We start from the raw sequence: 19,361 nt of genomic DNA, 5'->3' as shown, positions 1-19,361 counted from the left end.
AGTACGAGTTACTACTTAAATTATTAAGAATTTTGATATTTAATTGAACTTAAATTTTAAAAAAATGTATATTTTGTTTATAAACAAGGACTCGACTGGGGAAACAAAATGGAAGTGTTTGATGAAATAAGGGGACCGATGTCCGAGCGGGGGACTAGTCAGGTGAGCAACACGTGATCATAAATTTCATAAAGCAAAAGTGTTAGAATGTAAAATGATATCGTTTTGGTAAGGCCTGCCAACGTCCAAGCCCAGGAAAAAAAACCGCCTTGAATAGCCGACAACATTGATAAGCTTGCATATGAGAAACATAGAACGGTGTAGCTGGGGTTTTGAAGGTTCTCAAATCGATCCAGATGGAAAGAAAAGTTAGCGAAGAAGCGATGGAGACCATCACGGAGAGGCTGTCGGCTCTCGATAATCTCTATTTCCCACGCGCCCTTCAATCTTCGGCCTCCGATCCCTCCAATCGCAAATCCATCCTCCACGACCTCCTTTCCCGTGACGTCCCTGTCTTCTTAGGTACTATCCTTTTCCTTCAATTTCACTTTTTTTTTCCATGAATTGTGTTAAAAGTCTTTTTTTTTTTAACTAAATTGATGTTGGCGATGCAGAAAGATATGGGTCTCAGCTGACTAGTGATGAGCTCCATGAATTTGATGCACTTAACGATGATTATGAGGTTAATTGGCACTTAAAGCATCTTAGAAGCAAGATGAGCCCGACTTCAGAAGAATTGAAATTGAGGTCCGTGACTGTCAAGAATCGGAGGCGGGCTTACTTGAATAAATTGGTGTGTGATGGGCATTACTTTTCGGAGGATGCGATGAGGGAAAGGGAGCCTTATTTGCATCACGAATATTTAGGGAGGTTTCAGGATTTAAGTGGGAGGAGCATGGCCAGGCCTGGGGAACGCTGGTCTGAGACTTTGATGAGGAGGTGTGAGGAAGCTAGGTTGGTTGCTAAGATTAGGGAGGAGCAGCAGAGGCTTGGTGTCGCTCAAAAAGATTGGGTTGGTAATGAGACCCATCCTCAACAACAAGAAGAGGAGGAGGAGGAGGAGGAGGAAGAAGAGGAGGAGGAGGAAGATGAGGATGAAATGAAAATGGAAAATGGAGGCAACCATGGAAAGAATGTAAGTACTTGACTTTGTTCCTGCAATTTTTAAGCAAGTTTCTTAGTTGGGTTTCTTGGGTAGAAACAATGCTTCATGAAAGGGTTTTAGGTTATTACTGTTGTTTGTGCTCTGCCTAGTGATTTTATCTTCAAGTATGATGTGTCGGTGTTTCTGAATGTTTAGACAGTGTTTAGGACTAGATGTCTGGCACTCTGGCTCATTGTATTCGTGGTGAAATTTTGTTGTCCATGCATTGATATCTTGCATTGTCTGTTTCAGATGCTTTTGGACCATCTTGGGGATGACATTGTTGCTGCTTCTGCAACTGTGGAGCAACACGAAGAAGCACCTTCTGCAGAAGAAATGCAAGAAAGGATGGATCAGTTCACCTACATCATGCAGCAGAAGTTTCTCTCTGGTGAAGATTATGAGTATTTAGATTACTCTAAAATAGATGATGATGAGACCTTGGATGATCACTGGCTTAGGGAAGCTAACCATGATGCAGAAGAGAAGTATTTTGCTGAAGATTAAGAACGGAAAATTACATCCATTCATCTCCCAACATTTGCAGATATCTCTTCGTTATAGCAGTGGTTAGTGATTATCTTTTTCTACTTATGTACCTAACTAACTTCTCATATAAATATTATGGAATGGCATGTTCATGTTGGTAGCCATTCTTCAGATAGACCAGCATTAGAACCAAGGGTAGTAGTTATCAAATCTTCTCTGAAGGCATATGTGAACTATCCTTTTTGTGCATATAATGTGATGAGCAGTTTGTTCTTGTGTGGCTTGAGAAACCACATAGGGTACTTGACATTAATCTTCCTGAATCTAGAGGGGGTGGAGGGGAAGCTTCAGAATGTTGATCTTGACATTGTGCTCAATATTTTAACGAGTAGTTGCCACCATTTTACTGAATCAGAATCCAGGAGAGAAGTGCATTTAGTTGATCTGGTACGCTAATATGTTCCATAAGTTTCATGGGTTTGCTTGGCTGCAATTGCAGTGCATACAAGCTCAAGTTTTAGGTTAGGTTTAACAGTATTATGAGATGAGAAAATTTTAGTGCATAGTAAGTTACACGTCTTTGGAAGAACATTGAATACAAGAAAGAGCAATAGTACTGTAATAATATTAGGAAAAGAAACAAACATTTCCATAGCTATCTGGACTTTCCTAGTAGAGAAGAAAAATATGAAGTTCTTATTAATTGTAATGATGGAATGTAAACGAGTCTTTATTGTACTTTTAGGATAATTAGTCATTTTATAGGACATCATCATTGTTCATGTATGTGCAGTTCAACAGAGAATACTATTGAGTTTTATACAGGTAAAAGTTAGTTGAATATGGGCAAAAGATGAGATCCTATAGCATAATTCATAACCATATCTATATATCCATATAGCAAATTCCTAAAATGGAATGTCCAAATTGTAGGGGGTAATTTAAATCATTAAATCATAGAATGAATGTGTCTTTAACGAAAAGACAATTTGACTAATAATACCAACAGTCGCTGGTACCCTCTTGTTGTTTAACATACTAGAAAAATAAAATGCATGCGCTAAAATAGACGAGGCGAACTTCCTTCATGGCCGAGACAAAAGTTTAAGTAGTCGTAGAGCTAATGAAGCATTCAATTTTTTATGTTGTAGGACCGGTATTTGGAAACATAGGCTGAAAACTTAAGCTGGTGAGGTGTCCCATATGTTCCAACACAATATATAATAGTACTAGATACAGTTGATGTCGGTACGAATGGAATTAAATTAAATTGGAGTTAGACATATATGAAACCAGGTGCAGAATGAAGAATCTCAAGAATCAATACACAGTGTGTAGCTGGCTTGCTAGGGTTGGCCTACTTGCCCAATTAGCTGGACTGGCACAGCTGGTCTCCAATATTTACACTTCTTCACTTCAGATTCTGTTGTTCTTCCTTTGCCTCTTTTGGACCATTGATGGTTACTTTCACACATCATGATATATTACAAATTGGGGAAGGGTGAGAGATGACAATACTTAAATTTGAACTTTGATATTTGAAATTGAGTGTAGTGTTAACAAAGAGTTCAACTATTGTTTCTCGTTGTTGGCTATTTTTTTTTCAAACGTTTTAACTTACAAAAACAAAAATGGTATACATTTTAACTTGAATTTATTCAAAAATGATAAATGAGAGAATCTTTGAATATTAAGAACATTTTAAGTTTTATGTAGAAAACAAGGACATCTTAAGTAATGTTATAATCTGTTGATTGGTTTATTATAAATATATTATGAAATAATTGTATTGTTTAATTTTTGTTTGAGCGGTGATCTCACCTTTTGCTCATTTCTTTTATGAATTCAATTATTATAAAAATATTACACGCTTGAGGTTGTCACATTGATGTTTTCAAGTTATTGTAACGATGATAATGCCAATTAAAAGTTTATTTAGAGCAATGGTGGTTGGGAGAATAAATTAATTAAATTAAAAAAATTAATTTTTTTAATCAAATTCATTGTTTAATAATGAAAAAAAAAATCTTAATCATCACCACGTCCACGTGTGATATTTTTGGAGAATGTAGAAGCCATTAGACCCGACCCCCGCTATTTAAGCCCAAACCAAAGCCCATCTCCCGCCGTTTCATCGGCGATCTCACCTCACCGGACATTTAACTCCCTACCCATTTTAACCTTTTTCTCTCTCTAAAAATTACCCCTCACTTTTTCTCTCTCTCTCTACCCTGTTTGTTTCCACATCCAGAAAAAAAAATCTAGAGAGGAAACAAATACCCTGTTTCTATCGCTCATCCCTCCGTTTTTAAAACGGACCAACATCGAAACCAAACAAAAAAAAAAAACCCAACGAGAGACAGAAGACCCTAGATTTCTGGGGGACCTAGGGGTTGGTCATTTTCGTCATTTCACGATATGCATCGGCGATAACGGAAGCCATTAATATCGTCGGCAAAGAAGAACAAGAGATAGAGAGAAGATGTACAGAGGGGAAGGAGCGGTTGGTGGGTCCAAGGGAGAGGTGGGGGCGGTGGATCGAAAGCGGATCAACGAGGCGCTTGATAAGCAGCTCGAACGATCCTCGCCCTCCACTTCCAGAGTGATCAACGGCAAGGATAAGTCCGCACGTTACCTCCTCCCCGGAAAGCATCCACCTGATCATCATCGCGACTCTCGCTCCGTTTCTCTACCCAAACCCAACGCTGAAGGTATAGACATAACAACATATCCTTCTTGAATTAGGACTATTTTGTTAAAAAAAAAATTCGGACTTCTCTCTTTTCTTGTGAGAAAAGACGATAAATTGAGGGTTTTTTTTTTTAAATGATCATAAATTTATATCTAGGTCTAGACCTTACTGTTTTAAAATTTTACTCTTCTTGCTTCCATTATTTTAGTATTTTTTATTTCTAACGAAATTAGTTTTGCTTTTATTGTACTTGATATGATGTAATTGGAACTGAATATAAATGGAACTCTTGAGTTTTTATTGTTGAAACACAAATTAATAATGCATATATTCTGATGCTTTAATTTCAGAGAGACAGAAAACATCAGAAAGATCAAAGGTTCTAAAACCACACCTAACATCCAAGTTTCGATGAGATGATTGCTTTTCTATCTGTAAAGTTGGAAAAAGAGACATATCTGTAAAGTTGGAAAAAGAGACATCCTTTGTTCGGCTAGTTTTCTTAATTTGAATTGTCACAGTTTTGGGTGTTATGAGATTACATGGACATTGGCCAAACATTGTATTTATATGAATGTTTTTTGCTAAACATCTGCGTTTATATTTCGAATGAACCATCGGTTTTGATTCCTTGAAAATAAGTTTGTTTTTGCTTTTTGTGTTACCCCCTTATCGAGGGAAAAGGGGCCAGGGGCAATTTCCAAATTTAAATGAATTTTGATTCATATATGTTTATGAACCTCTAGATATTCAGCTTTGTGAATTATGAAAGTGTACTTTAATTCATGATTTGAACCATGTTTTCAGAGTGAGGGTTATTATCTTTTGGTGTTTGGTGACACTGATTTTCTATTTCACTTGTTAGGGACATTTGTTGATGCAAAATTTTGGTTGTAATGGTTGCAGATGAATCTGAAACAGACAGTGAAGAGTCAGATGTTAGTGGTTCTGATGGAGATGACACGTCTTGGATTTCATGGTTTTGCAACCTACGTGGAAATGAATTCTTTTGTGAAGTTGATGATGACTACATCCAAGATGATTTTAACCTTTGTGGGCTTAGCAGCCAAGTTCCTTATTATGATTATGCACTTGATTTGATTTTGGATGTTGAATCGTCCCATGGTAAGCTTACAGTTAGTTTTTCCTGAGGTTAAGTTGTTAGGATGTGTGAAATTTTGTTCCATCTTCTTCTTGTTGGAGCCGTTTGTTCCATTCTGCTTTTAGTTTTTGGAGACTTGAGAGTGTTAATGCTAGTCTCATTCACATTCTTCAAAGCATATAGTTCTATGACATGCTTTTATTCTGATCTGGCTGTGTTTAGATCTTGACGACCTTAAAAGTTTAAACTTTTGTTATATATGATGTTCTTCATGATAATAGTTTAATTAGAGTGAAACATACTGTTTATGTCATCTAGCAACATGGCAAGTCTCCTTTCTCTTATTATTTTCTTGGATCCGTAATTTGTGTTGGGGCTGAAATCGGTAGGAGATATGTTTACAGAGGAGCAAAATGAATTAGTTGAATCTGCAGCGGAGATGCTTTACGGTCTGATTCATGCCAGATACATATTGACAAGCAAAGGAATGGCTGCTATGGTGAGATGTCCGCCATTATATTTGATGTGATACTTTCATGTTTTGATATATATACGTCTGTGTGTGCGTGTGTGTGAATTGGCAACTAGATTAGAACAGTGTTGTTTAAACTTCTACAGCTAGATAAGTACAAGAACTATGATTTTGGAAGATGCCCCAGAGTTTATTGCTGTGGACAACCTTGTCTTCCAGCTGGTCAATCAGATATCCCTCGGTCAAGCACCGTAAAAATATACTGCCCTAGATGTGAAGATATCTACTACCCTCGGTCCAAGTATCAAGGCAGTATCCTTTTGGCCATTTAACTTGTTTGTTTCTTCTTGTTGCATGGATTTTGTAGGGAGATAACATGCATGTCATAAATATACTTTCCTTCTTGCCACTTCTATGCGTTTATGGTTATTAATTTAAAATAAAAAAAGTATTCATATATTATTTTTGTCATTTCCTGCATTAGGTCCTTAAGTTTCTTCTCTGAACATCGTGCATACTTCCTAGGACTACTTGTTTCATGTCCTGAGAACTACTCTAGGCTAGCTATTTAGAATGTCAATGTAAGATTTTAAAAAAAATAAAAATTATATTTTGATATTATGTATAATTTTATTAAGAGAAAAAAAATCTTTGGATATGAAATGCCTGAGATATTGTAGAAGAGGAAAGGGGGGGGGGTGCATTTTTCTGCAAAAATGACATGAACTAGTCCACCAGAGATGCAGAACCATTTTCAATTTGATGATCATAAGGATAGAAAATCAATGGGAACTAATACAGTCATTAGTAAATTTCAGGTCACTATCTGCCTATACATCATGTTGACATGAATGGTCTGATGATGTGTTGGCATAAGATCAATTTTCATATTTCCAGCTTTGACCCTGCCATGTTTTGCTTTGAGATTTTGATGAGATACCTTAACTCTATATAAGACATTGACGGAGCCTATTTTGGGACCACATTTCCACACCTGTTCCTGATGACATACGGGCACCTGAAGCCACAGAAGGCATCTCAAAGCTACGTTCCAAGAGTATTTGGGTTCAAGATCCACAAGCCATAGTTGTTGCAGGTTTTATCGCCAAGCTTCTATTATGGAAGTAATGCTTTTGAAAGATCAGGTATAGTTTGACAGTCCTCTTTTAAGTAGTCATGTTTCTAGAGCCTTTCTTTTATATGTTGAAAAAGAATTACCATAAAAACATATTTGCAAACCAGCAAGTGTTCATTTTCAACGTAGCAGCCTTTTCCTGGGGGTCGTCTTTCATCCAAAATTCATTCTTGGTAGAGTATCTATTAAATTTCCCTTTTAGATATACCCTCCATTGTACTGTACTTGATGTTGATGATGATGATTATTATTTTTTAATCGCTGTTTGCTCGTGTATTACCATCTACTCGGTGTTCATTATAGTCTGATATTGGTTATCTGTATCAATTTGGTGGCCTTACATTGGCAGCACATTACATGAGTTTGTGGCTTATACGATATGCTAAACATGTTATGACTACCCACTAATATCTGGTGTTTTACGTAGTTAATGAAGGGGACGGAATGTAATCGTGGATTAAGCCTTTTGGTTATGGTGATGTCCCTAACTCTTCTCTGTTTCTTTCCGAGTTCGTTATAGAAGTAAAAGATTAAGACACATATTATTCAAGTTGAGGTGAAGACTATTTGAACATGAAATTGAGCTTTTGAAAAAACAATAATAATACGTTCTGTCAAATTTATTGGTGCGATGTTTTGATATTTTTTTTTCCAAATATTGACCTGAAAAGTGAAGGGTTAAATTCCTATAAATAAAATTATAGGAGTAAATTTTAAATTTATAGAAGATAGAGGGACTTCTAGTAAATTTTAATTTAAAATACAGAAGCTGAGCTCTTCCAGGACCAGGAAGAATTTCATTTATGACGGTCTTGACACCTGAGGCCAATTTCGGAGGGACGGGTAATTTGCCCGTTAGAGAAAGGAAAAATGTATCAATTTCATATTTAGTTTGATCGACTTACATCTTAGTTGTTTGTTTTTTTCAAATATGAATTATATATATATATTTGAAAGCAAAATTAAAAGTAGTATTTGATTTCTTTAGTAAAAAGATATTTAATATTGGGACTAATTTCCAAAGTGAAAAATTAATGACAATTAGTAACAGAGTTAATGTTTGGTTTCAAATTTTATTTTGTTTTATTCTTATTTGGTTTCAACAACGCTGCAAGAGTCAAAATGTTTAACTGTTATTGCAAGAAAATAATTAAAAAGAACTGACAATGGGTTTCAAAATTTGTTTTCAAGGCCTGAACCCAGTTTTGTTGAAGTGATTCTCTGTAGTCAAAGATTGAGGCAATTTTGTGGAAGAGTCGAACATTGGCATGAGATTGAAGTCTTAACCAACTCCTCTTTCCCGATTTGCTTCTTCTTTCTCATCCTTCATCTTTATCATAAATTTTATATTAATTTCTGAGTTTAATCCAATTAATGGTTCTGGGTACAGAAGTGAAGCAAAAGATATAGGGTTTAAGCTTAAGCTAGGTGGGGCGGTTAAGGCAAATTTTAATGGACGTGAATTTTTTTAATTGTTTTTCAATTTTAACTTGAAATTAATTTATTTTTTACGGGAATGATGGAAACATGTTTTCATCAGTACACCCCAATCCGAAGGGGGAGGGAACAACCCACGGCTTGTTTGGAACAAAGAGGCCCACTTCTGCTCAGTACTTTTGAGCACTTCCATCCCATTATTAAACTCACCTCTTTTCCCCGGAAGCAATTAAATATATACATGCCGTCTGAAACTTGCCGCTTAAGGGGGTCCCAACAAGCCCCCCAAATCAATGTCTTTTAAATGAGCTTTAGCTTTGAGCCTCCATTGCCCATAAAACAAGTGGACCCATTTACCCCTATTCTGCATCAACATTTCCCTTCATCTCACCTTGAGTTTGGAAGTAATTGGTAATTATACATGTAGGACATGTTTAAGTCATCATTATAATCACTTTCACATTCTCCAAATTCAATTCTTTTATGTATTTCCACGCATAGTTTAACAAGTTTATTTTTATGCAATAATAATACACTTTATTTTTAAAATATAATTATATGATAGTAGAATTATAATTTTTGTCACTTAACTATTACAAAAATAATCATTTAATTATTTAATTTTGTTTTTTGTCATCAGCTGACTAATGTAAAATGAAAATACCCAAAAGTCCAAAATAGTTGGGTGGCAAAAAAAAGACAAAATTGAATAATTGAGTGACAATTTTGTAACTTTTTATAATTAGGTGACCAAAAAAATTATTAATAGTTGGGTGACTATTTTGTAATTTTTATAATTAAGTGACAAAAAACATAATTGAGTGACTACAATGTAGTTTACCCTAGACGATATTTTACTAAACTTCTCTAAATAATCTAAAATTTTATTGATGGAACTTCCCATACATTTTGACACACTACATATTTAACCGTATTTATTACAAATTATTTATATTAATTTTAACTAAACTATATAGTATTTATCATTAATTATTTATACTTGGTCAACAATTATTTGATGATGAATATTTCTATATTTTAATAATTAATTTTATAATATTTTTGGTATAATCATGTTTTGACTTTTGTGTTTCAATTAAATTTTATGCTCTCACTTAATTTATTTCATATTTTGTATAATGATTTAATTTATAGAACAAAAATTTAAGTTAACATTGTGTCTTATTCGTAACATATTTTATATAATTTTTCATAACAATTCAATTTTTTTAAAATGTATTTTGATGTGTTGGTGTTATTTTTTATGCTTAAAAAATATAAATTTATAAAGTTTTAAAACGTTAATAATTAATCTTTTATATATTTTGATCAGCATGTATTGTGTTGTTGTTATTTTTGTGCCAGTTTTTATTTAGTTAATTTTTCATATTATTTTTATATCGTATCTTGTTAATTTGTATTTACTTCGTAATAATGATTTCATTTTAACTTTAATATTAAAAGAAATGAATCATCATATTTACCATGCATAATTATTGTATGATATTTAAAATTTTAAGGTGAATTTTTGTAAATTCGTAATATTTTTTTTATTTCACAAGTAGTTTTAAAAGTTGATATGTCTCTTTTTTAAAATATTTATTTTTAATATTTTGTTATACTTCTATAGAACACTTATCACCCATTAACCTTATTTATAGTGTCTAAAATTCTAGGCAATGTACCGAATAATTTCTCAAATTTTAATATAATATAATTTTTCAAAGTACAGTGAGGGGAATATTCTAGTTTTGATTAAAAGCAATCTCTCCCTACAAGTACAATCATATTATATGTCGAACTATAACCAAATGAACATAAAGTACAACAAATTAAAAAAACAAAATGCATTCAAACAAGTTTCATACATTGTAAAACTTAAACCCAAAATAACTTATAGGAGAAGTTGCACATGGCGACACTCGAAAGCCTCTGCGGATTGAAATATATTAAATGTTTTAGTTTTATAAAATGATGTTACATGGTGGGAATACATAAATATATAGTATATGCAGCTTCCTCAAGAATTTACTCCACTTGTCTAAGGAAATTGACTTCAATAAGCTATCTAGAAGTGAATCATTTTTCTTATTGACCTACACTTTCTTAAGTAACCAAATAATAGGGTAATGGCAAATTAAGACCCATCCTTTTCCAAAAGTGAACACAAAATTTCCAACTTTTCGGCATGTTTTGCTTTATACTCAAGCCTCTCAGTCTCATCAACTCTTGGCCTTTTTCTTTTCTATCAAAACATATATGATGATTAAGTGCCCAATTTTGACAAGCCATGCTTACTTGATGACTACCATTTAATTACTCCAACTATACCAAAAAGGACAAAAAAGAAAAACCCTTCAACAGACATGAATCGTCATCATCTGCTGTCCTATTTTCAGATTAGACATGGGATAAATCGATGAATACGAGGTCGTTTCATGCACCAACTTGATCTTCCATGTGATGAGTCTGATCCTCAAAACTTTCACTATCAAATTAAACTTGGGTTTTATCGCCTCTATCCTTCTCAAAATGAAATAATTATAAAAATACTTTTTTCTTAGGAGTTATCAATTACTTGTTCTCACATTTCCATCCTTTTCTTTTTCACATATTTTGTAGCTTTGTTTTTTTCCATGCAAAGACTCTTACATTGAATTGCTTGCAAATTTTGTGCTATTGAATTGAATTCTTGAAGAAAAAACGATAGAAAAGGATGAGTAGAGAACAAGTTATTAATTTCTTGTTTTATTTTAATATTATATTATCTTTTAAATAAAAAAGTCAAATAATAATTTAAATTAATTACTTTTATTATTAGTTTGGTTATTGATAAATTTATCTATACTCTCTCTATATATATTAAAGCCGTGTTTCACAATTGATTGATAGTTGATAGCTGATTCAAGTGGTTGGTTTGACCAACTGTTTTATTTAAAAGTGTTTGGTAATACGTAACTGATATGTGTAAATTGACAAATAAGAGCATGACACATTGTTAAGTATTTGTTTGTTTATAATACTTTAGTCTTTATTGGGTGAAATTATTGAAATAAAACACTATTACCAAGGAAATAAAACATCCATTATGGAAATTAATTAGTGAATATTTTGAAAATTTAAATAAAAAATTTCTTAAGTTCCTTATTTGCAAATATTAACCTTGTGGAAATTGATAAATATTAATAGTGTATCAATATAATTGTAAACTATATTCTTAGTGATAATTATGTCATGTTCTTAGTATATAAATTACTCATAGTTATGTCACACTCGAATAAATTTGTCAAGTAGCATATTTCAATTAATATAAGGTTGCATAAGAAATTATTTTACACAAGTAAGTTGAAAATAAATTAAGAGTACATAAATATTCAATGATGAATGGGCCCGATTGAAAATTTCTCGCGACAATGTTGATTTTTGTAGATTCACAGTGGAGTTTTTTTTTTCTTTTTGAGATTTACTTTAGACTTTGGAGGTGAAAGTGAAAATGGGAGAATTGAGACTACTAATATCTTGACACCCCTATTAAGTTTGAGAGCATGTAGCAAAGGGAATACTTTTTGAGCAAGTATAGTCAGATATGTCACTCCACATATTTCATTCCCAATTAGCTGTTGAAAAAAGTTGTCCATCCCAATGTTTTTTTTTGGAGGTTTTAAGTCAATAAGCTATTGCAAACCTCCATTCATCAAACACTACACTTAGAGGGTTTGACTATCCAATCCTCCATAAGCTATTGCCAAGTCGATTTGAAAATTCGAAAATCGATAGCTGATTAAGATAACCAACAAAATAGAAACCGTGACTGAAAACTACCCAAACCAAAATGAACTAAACACATTGGGTTAGTTTAGTCATTTTTCACGGTTTAAACCAAAAATTGCTCTCCCCTAACTAAAGCCACATTTGTTTTCATATATTTTTTAATAAATTTGTTACATTATTTTTTCACCCCCATTGTAAGTGTTATGTAACACCCCAAACCCGAGTCCGTCACCGGAATAAGGTTACGAGGTATTACCGAACCAAATTCAAATTCAAATAATCATAGATGTACACATGTTCAACCTACTGAACCAACCCAGTATTAAATCAAAAAGGTAATATCAACTTATTACGAGTCATTTCATATCATGCATCGAACATATTCATAAACACATAACTCATAATTAAAAATTATGAAAAATATTTCAAACACCACTTTAGGTCATACTCATTTTGCCTACTCGACTAACAAATCAATTACAAACAACAATGACTCAAATGTGTATATAAAACTCACATTTAAATACAAGCGATTATAAACTTTGGACTGAATATGCCATAAGCATTTGTATAATTTTATAGTATATTCACTTATTATTATTCAAACAATCAAAACTACCTATCAAATTGCATACAAATATTTATTCATCAAATAATTATAATTACTATTCATACGGTCAATTTCTCAAGCTTTAGCGAATACAATTAAGTTTAAATACTTATACTTTAACTAATGTCAAATACATCAATACTCAAACAATTCCATGCACAACATACCAAGGCCGATTCTATATATATTTACTATATAATATTTATCCCTTAATTGTATCAAAGGTCGTTTACAAGACCAAGTCCATAAACAATGTTCATTATGCAAATTACCAATTTCAACCATTCAATTTTCATAGTAAATCAATATACCATTTTCACATAGTATATGATAATTCAAATTCAATCTCAATTGCCAAAAACTAAAATATTTCCATCCAGAATTCAATTGTAACTTATACTTACATCGTATCATATCAATCATCTTTACTTGTCTATCACAACCAATATGCATAATCATCAAAATTGAAAATCTCCCAAAGCATAACATCATTTATGTTAGTCTTAACCATCTATAAAACATAGCCAAAACATCAACCATAATAATATTCAAAGCATGAAACCATTCATGTCAAAATAAACAAGCCATTTTCGCATGGCCTATTATATATATATATATATATACACACTTCGTTCAAAATATATTCAAAAGGGGAGTATAGCCTATACATGCCATAGATTTTATATTTAACTTCTATAATTACCGATGAATGGACGATAGTGTGATTAACTACGCTGACGATCCCCAAACCCGTAACTAGCTTCCAAAATCTATAAAACCGAAAGAAAAACACATATATAAAATAAGCTACCACAACTTAGTATGTCATAAGCAATTGTACAATTTAATGACATTAATAATTCAATAACAAAATCAAATAATGCAATCATATTCGTATATATACATATTCGAGCTTGCAAAACTTAAATATCAAATATGTAACTATGAACTAATTTCAGCTTGGCCGGATAGGTCTTTAAATAATAACATAGTTATTCCCATATTCAATTCATATACCCACTCTTTACCAAATGTACTCTTTCATAAATAAATGCATATAAAACATAATTATAATATCACATATATTTGCCATTTGTCCGAATATAAACTTTCATATACTCATATACTTTCATTTACCTCGTGTAAATTTTTCTCATCACAATTGAAATAACCAACTTACCTTGATATCAAGTATTATTCATCCATTGTATACTTGTACTATCATGTACTAAATAATTGATCGAGGTCATAATGAAGTTGCACAATTAGTGCTCTTTCTCATCTAACCAAGTTGCTCTCGGTATCGCACACTTAGTGCTTGTTATTCAACATCATCATTTTAATTTCGCACACTTAGTGCCCATTATCCAACATCATTATTTTAATTTCGCACACTTAGTGCCGTTCATATAGCCGTAGCTATTCCATACTCGCACACTTAGTGCTAAATATCGATAAATCACATTTACATCTATTTCTACTTTCCGAACTAAAACGCATTCAGCTATATATATATATGTATATATATATTTGCATATTTCATTTCAGCATATATATAATTAACATTTATTCAGAAATTTTAACATCTAATTGCTTATAAATTTACCTCGAACAGCGATAAACCAGAACGGAACGATTAATCGACGACTTTATTTTTCCCCCGATCCAAGTCCGATTTCTTTAATTCTTGATCTATACACATTCAAATTTAACTCATTCAAACATAATTTCATTCAATTCCATCCAAGAACATGTAAATGGGTAATTTACCATTTTGCCCCTAATATTAACATATTTACAATTTAGTCCAAATTGCACAAAACACAAAATATTCCAAATTAATCACAATGTCGTTTGGCCGAATATTCCCTAGACTCAAATAGGTCCTTGCATGTCATTTAATTCACATTCTAGTCCCTCAATTTAATATTTTCTTACAAATTAATCCAAAATAATCAAATTCATCAAAAATTCAAAAACAAACATTATAATCTATCACATATCTTTCATATTTCATCATTAACTATCATAAAGCTCAAGTATTCATCAATGGCATATCTCAAAATCACCTTCAAATTCTAAAATTAAAGCATGGGCTAAATAGAACACGAAGCAACGATTACAAAAACGTAAAAATCATCAAAAATCGAAATCAAAACATCCCTTAACCAAGCTAAAGAAGTGCCGAAACTTAAAAAGCCATGTATGGTTCCTTCCTTTTCAATATTCGGCTAACAAAGATGAACATATTCATCTTTTCATAACTTATTTTTATTATAAATTTAATATTTACCTTATTACTATATTAACCTTTTACTAATAATTATGTCTAACATATATATTAAGGTTACTCTTGTCAAATGCCACCCACTATCTAACTTTTGGTCTTATTGCATCATAAATCCTCCCATTTAAAAAGACAACAACATTTAGGTGCTTTTAGATTTAACCCTTAAATTTTTATTTTACGCGTTTAAACCCTTTTATTAAATCAGACACTTAAACGATGAAATTAAAACACGAAAATTTCACACAATCAAATTCACACATAATAAACACAGAAAATAATATTAAAATATTTTTCTAATTCGGATTTGTGGTCCTGAAACCACTGTTCTGATTTGGGTCAAAATCGGGCTGTTACATGTTATAATTGTTGAGATTTGTTAGAATTTATTAGGTGAATAACAAACTATCATAATATTTAAAAATCAACTAGTTGTTGAGATTATTTCTTTATTATTATTATTATTACTACTACTATTACTTAGACTTATTATTTTAAAAATGTTTTCATAACTTATTCCATTCTCCCTTGGGTACAATCCTAAGTATACTTTCAAAGTATTTAGTTGTACTAAACTATATTACAATTTGATCTATGCACTTGCAGACACTGCCGTTCTAATTTATAATATTTTTGGTGTTACATTTTAGTCGTTTATAAGCGGTCATACTTCTAATGAGAACTTCAATTCGATTTTTCACCTACACGTTGATAAATAACACGTTAAGCTCATGAAAACTTAGTAGGTACCCATGAATTTAAACCTTACCATTGCTTAGTTTTAATTCTACTATTATATTTCATGAATTTATAATAGTAACAAAAAGATTATTCAATATTTATAAAATTCACTAATACTTTGATTCATTACTTTGTCATTTCACGATATAAAAGGAACATTTTATCAGAACTTACTTCGCACAACTTTTAGCCCATGCTAGACACGTTTGAACTAGATGGATACATGGAACATATCATGATATATGAAGCATAAAAGTGTTGAAAACACGAGCACCAAAGTGTATAACAAAATAAGAGGCACCAAAGAGCATAACAAAATAGGAGGCACTAAAATGTAAAATCATGAATATCACGATTAACGCGGGAGCGCTCGGGTTCTTATGGCATGCCAACTATATTCATGAAGTTCAACACTAGTCTACATAGGCACTCGAATATCATTGACTTTACATTATTTATTCATGAATGTAATATTCCACGATTTTCATGATTTCACTATACTTTTTCACTTCTTCAATTTAGTCCTCATTTTCATGAATTAAAGAATAATTGTAAGTTTCAATTACAATAATCAAGAGATTTTATTCACTAAATTCTTCGTCCATAATACATCATATATTTTGTACTCTCTACATCATTTTCACTTGTCAAATGATAATACATAAAACTTTCACATACTTGTTAATTTAGTCCATTTTACCATGAAATTCAATATTCTTTGCTTAGTCACTTTAAATCAATTCTTTTCATGTAACACTTCACTCGAATAATTCATTTCAACATTTTTAATTCTTATAGTCATTTCTAAATATCTTGCTATTCAATTCTTAACATTATGAAAATTCAATAGTTATTATAATATCCTTCTAATTTCACCTTTCATTCAAATTCAGTATCACATAACACTTTAATCAAATAATTAATCATAATATCTTATTTCACATATCAATTTTATGCACTTTACTTCTCTCATTTCAATTATAGATTTCACAATTTAATATTTACTATAATTTTACTTTAACATCACTTTATGTTTAATTCACCTTCATATTACACTTTAATTAAGCCTTTTATCATTATATATTATTTTACATATCAAATTATTTTACACTTATTTTATTAGTTTACCACAAATTTTATAAAATTTACATTTTAATCCTTAGGTAACAAAATAATTCAAGGGTACTTACCTATCACCAACCTCAAATCACTTGTTTTCCCCTTCTCCTTATCACTTGATTCACTTTATCAAATTCTTTCTTCAACATGTTAAAAACTTAAAACTTTCCATGAGAAATATTTACTTTGACATCATTTCTATACTTCTCTAGCAAGATTAAACTTAAAAACATGATAAAACCTTTATATTCATACATTGTTCTCTTAATTTCGAACTTTTGATTTTTTCTCTCCTCCAACATGAACACACATATTCTTCACTTGAAAATCACCTTGCTATGATGTTGTATTCTTGATTTCACTAAGGATTTCTATGGAAATTTGATGGTTTCTAGATTGAATTTGATGGTTATGGTGGAAAGGAACCAAATTGGAAGAAAATGAAAACATTTATTTTCATGAATGGTGATCATGTGAGATGGAGAATAAGATGGATGAGTTTTCGACACTTTTTCCATAAAAATATCCTATTAATTTAATAATTAAACTATTAAAATATCATTAAAAATCTACTTAAGAAAAGATCATTTTGCCCGTTATCAATCTCTACAATTTCATCCACAATTCATGACACTCGCTTGGTATATTTAGACTTTTAGTCCTTCCTCTTTTTCCACTCAATTCAATTTAATCATTTATCTTTTATTTTTTACACTTTTACCCCAACACTTTTCGCTTTCTTACAATTTAATTTATACCTTAAATTTATTTTACTCAACATACTGAGTCTTTTCAATTCCCTCTTGTATCCTTATACCTTCTTTACTAACATTGTTAATTCTTATTTTATGTACTTCAAAAATTCTTAACTCATATATATTCCCGAACCAACCATGTTCACAATTCAAGGGGTTTTAGAGATGTTACACATCCAAATAGAGATCACAACTATTTATACACCACAACAAATTGATGTATTAGAAAGAAAAAATAGAATCATTCTCAGAATGGTTTGAAACTTGCTATCAAGAGGGAAAGTTTTATAGGTGCTTTGGCCAGAAGTTGTAAATTGGAGCATCCACAACTTGAATAGGAATCCCTTTCATGCTCTTCGAGATGAGACTCCAGATGAGGCTTGGAGTGGAAAGAGATTACTGGTAGACCACTTTAGAAGTTTGATGATAAAGGTGAGAAGTGTGTCTTTCTTGGTATTAGTGAAATGATAAAGGCATACAATTTGTTTAATATTGTAAAAAAGAAGGTTTTGATAAGTTGAGATGTTGTGTTTAATGAAGAGAACACATGGGATTGGGACAAGCAACAACCTACTCAAGTTCTTTGTGATAGTGAAGTTGAAGAAGCATGAATGCTCGAGAATACTTCTCCACTAGCCATTGAAATATTGCCAACACAAGGAGAAAAAAAAACTAGTGTAGCAGCTGAAGCACTTTACTGTGTTTGAAGAAGGTTTAGCACTTTACTGTGTTTGAAGAAGGTTTACATGGATACAATATTATGGGGTAACCAAAATTAGAGAAAATGACAATGTACTCATTTTGCATTGTTTACATATTGTGACCTAACAAGTTTTGAAAGTGTTGTTAATGAAACAAAAAAAAAAGGCAATGTAATTTGAAACTGAAGCCATTGAAATAGGAGTTGACTGATCTTCATTAAGGGCACAAAACCATTGGTGTTAAACAGGTCAACAAGATAAAGCTAAAGGAAAATAGCGAAGTTGACAAGTACAAGGTGTGGTTAGTGGTTAAGGGGTACAAGCAGGAGTATGGTGTGGACTATACATGTAACACCTCTAACCCGTATCCATCGCCGAATTAGAATTACGAGGCATTACCGAACAAACACAACCATCCTTAATAAACAAAGACATTAAAATCTAACTAATATAGACATTGCAAACTAGCAAATCCATAAGAAAATAAACCATTTTAGTATGGCTATTATAATCATATATAATACAACAAAATACGACCTCCAAAACATTTATCTAGTCTATACATGCCATAGTTAGAATTTAAATATTTAAAATACCGAGATAATAGATAAGGTGATGAACTTGTTGACGATCCCCGAGCTTGAAGCTGGATCTAAAATCTATAAAACAGAGAGACGTAAACGAACAAAGTAAGCTTATATAGCTTAGTAAGTCTATAACATAACTAAAATATATATAAGTCATATAATTTCCAAATCAAATTCACTGAATTCGTAATTAACACAAATAATTATTTTATTAGCATTTGCTGTCTTTAAACTATTTTATTTATAATCAAATATATATACCTAATAAACATTATAACCGAATGCAAACAAATTCATCAAATACTTATAAACAAATGTA

At 31.6% G+C, this 19,361-nt stretch overlaps 2 protein-coding genes across 4 annotated transcripts; both read left to right on the top strand.

The window, feature by feature from the left end:
- The first annotated feature begins 14 nt into the window (after window positions 1-14).
- On the top strand, window positions 15-1,946 carry LOC105791992 (uncharacterized). 2 transcript variants are annotated; one of them, XM_052634945.1, is made up of 4 exons: window positions 15-162; window positions 234-522; window positions 615-1,135; window positions 1,397-1,946. In XM_052634945.1, exons 2-4 carry the CDS (start codon window positions 357-359, stop codon window positions 1,649-1,651), a joined length of 942 nt encoding a protein of 313 aa, XP_052490905.1. In that variant the 5' UTR covers window positions 15-162; window positions 234-356; the 3' UTR covers window positions 1,652-1,946. The 2 variants fall into 2 exon arrangements, with proteins under 2 accessions (XP_052490905.1, XP_012475794.1); XM_012620340.2 differs by having other exon boundaries at window positions 141-522.
- A 1,875-nt stretch (window positions 1,947-3,821) lies between these two features.
- LOC105791994 (casein kinase II subunit beta-1) lies at window positions 3,822-7,292 on the top strand. Of its 2 annotated transcripts, none has more exons than XM_012620341.2 (5): window positions 3,822-4,344; window positions 5,232-5,450; window positions 5,817-5,926; window positions 6,046-6,211; window positions 6,856-7,292. In XM_012620341.2, the coding sequence occupies exons 1-5, from the start codon at window positions 4,116-4,118 to the stop codon at window positions 6,984-6,986; spliced, it is 855 nt and encodes a 284-aa protein (XP_012475795.1). In that variant the 5' UTR covers window positions 3,822-4,115; the 3' UTR covers window positions 6,987-7,292. The 2 variants fall into 2 exon arrangements, with proteins under 2 accessions (XP_012475795.1, XP_012475796.1); XM_012620342.2 differs by having other exon boundaries at window positions 3,825-4,344; window positions 5,832-5,926.
- Window positions 7,293-19,361: the final 12,069 nt, after the last annotated feature.

Source organism: Gossypium raimondii, chromosome 8, assembly GCF_025698545.1.
Source record: "Gossypium raimondii isolate GPD5lz chromosome 8, ASM2569854v1, whole genome shotgun sequence".
Lineage (NCBI taxonomy): Eukaryota > Viridiplantae > Streptophyta > Magnoliopsida > Malvales > Malvaceae > Gossypium > Gossypium raimondii.
This window is presented reverse-complemented; position numbering and strand designations above follow the sequence as displayed.

Excerpts from the sequence above, each read along its gene's own strand:
- LOC105791992 (XM_052634945.1), top strand. The coding sequence starts at position 357 with ATGGAAAGAAAAGTTAGCGAAGAAGCGATGGAGACCATCACGGAGAGG. Across the intron at positions 523-614 it reads TGACGTCCCTGTCTTCTTAG|AAAGATATGGGTCTCAGCTG; the intron begins GTACTATCCTTT and ends TTGGCGATGCAG. Across the intron at positions 1,136-1,396 it reads GAGGCAACCATGGAAAGAAT|ATGCTTTTGGACCATCTTGG; the intron begins GTAAGTACTTGA and ends TGTCTGTTTCAG.
- LOC105791994 (XM_012620341.2), top strand. The coding sequence starts at position 4,116 with ATGTACAGAGGGGAAGGAGCGGTTGGTGGGTCCAAGGGAGAGGTGGGG. Across the intron at positions 5,451-5,816 it reads GGATGTTGAATCGTCCCATG|GAGATATGTTTACAGAGGAG; the intron begins GTAAGCTTACAG and ends TGAAATCGGTAG. Across the intron at positions 5,927-6,045 it reads GCAAAGGAATGGCTGCTATG|CTAGATAAGTACAAGAACTA; the intron begins GTGAGATGTCCG and ends AAACTTCTACAG.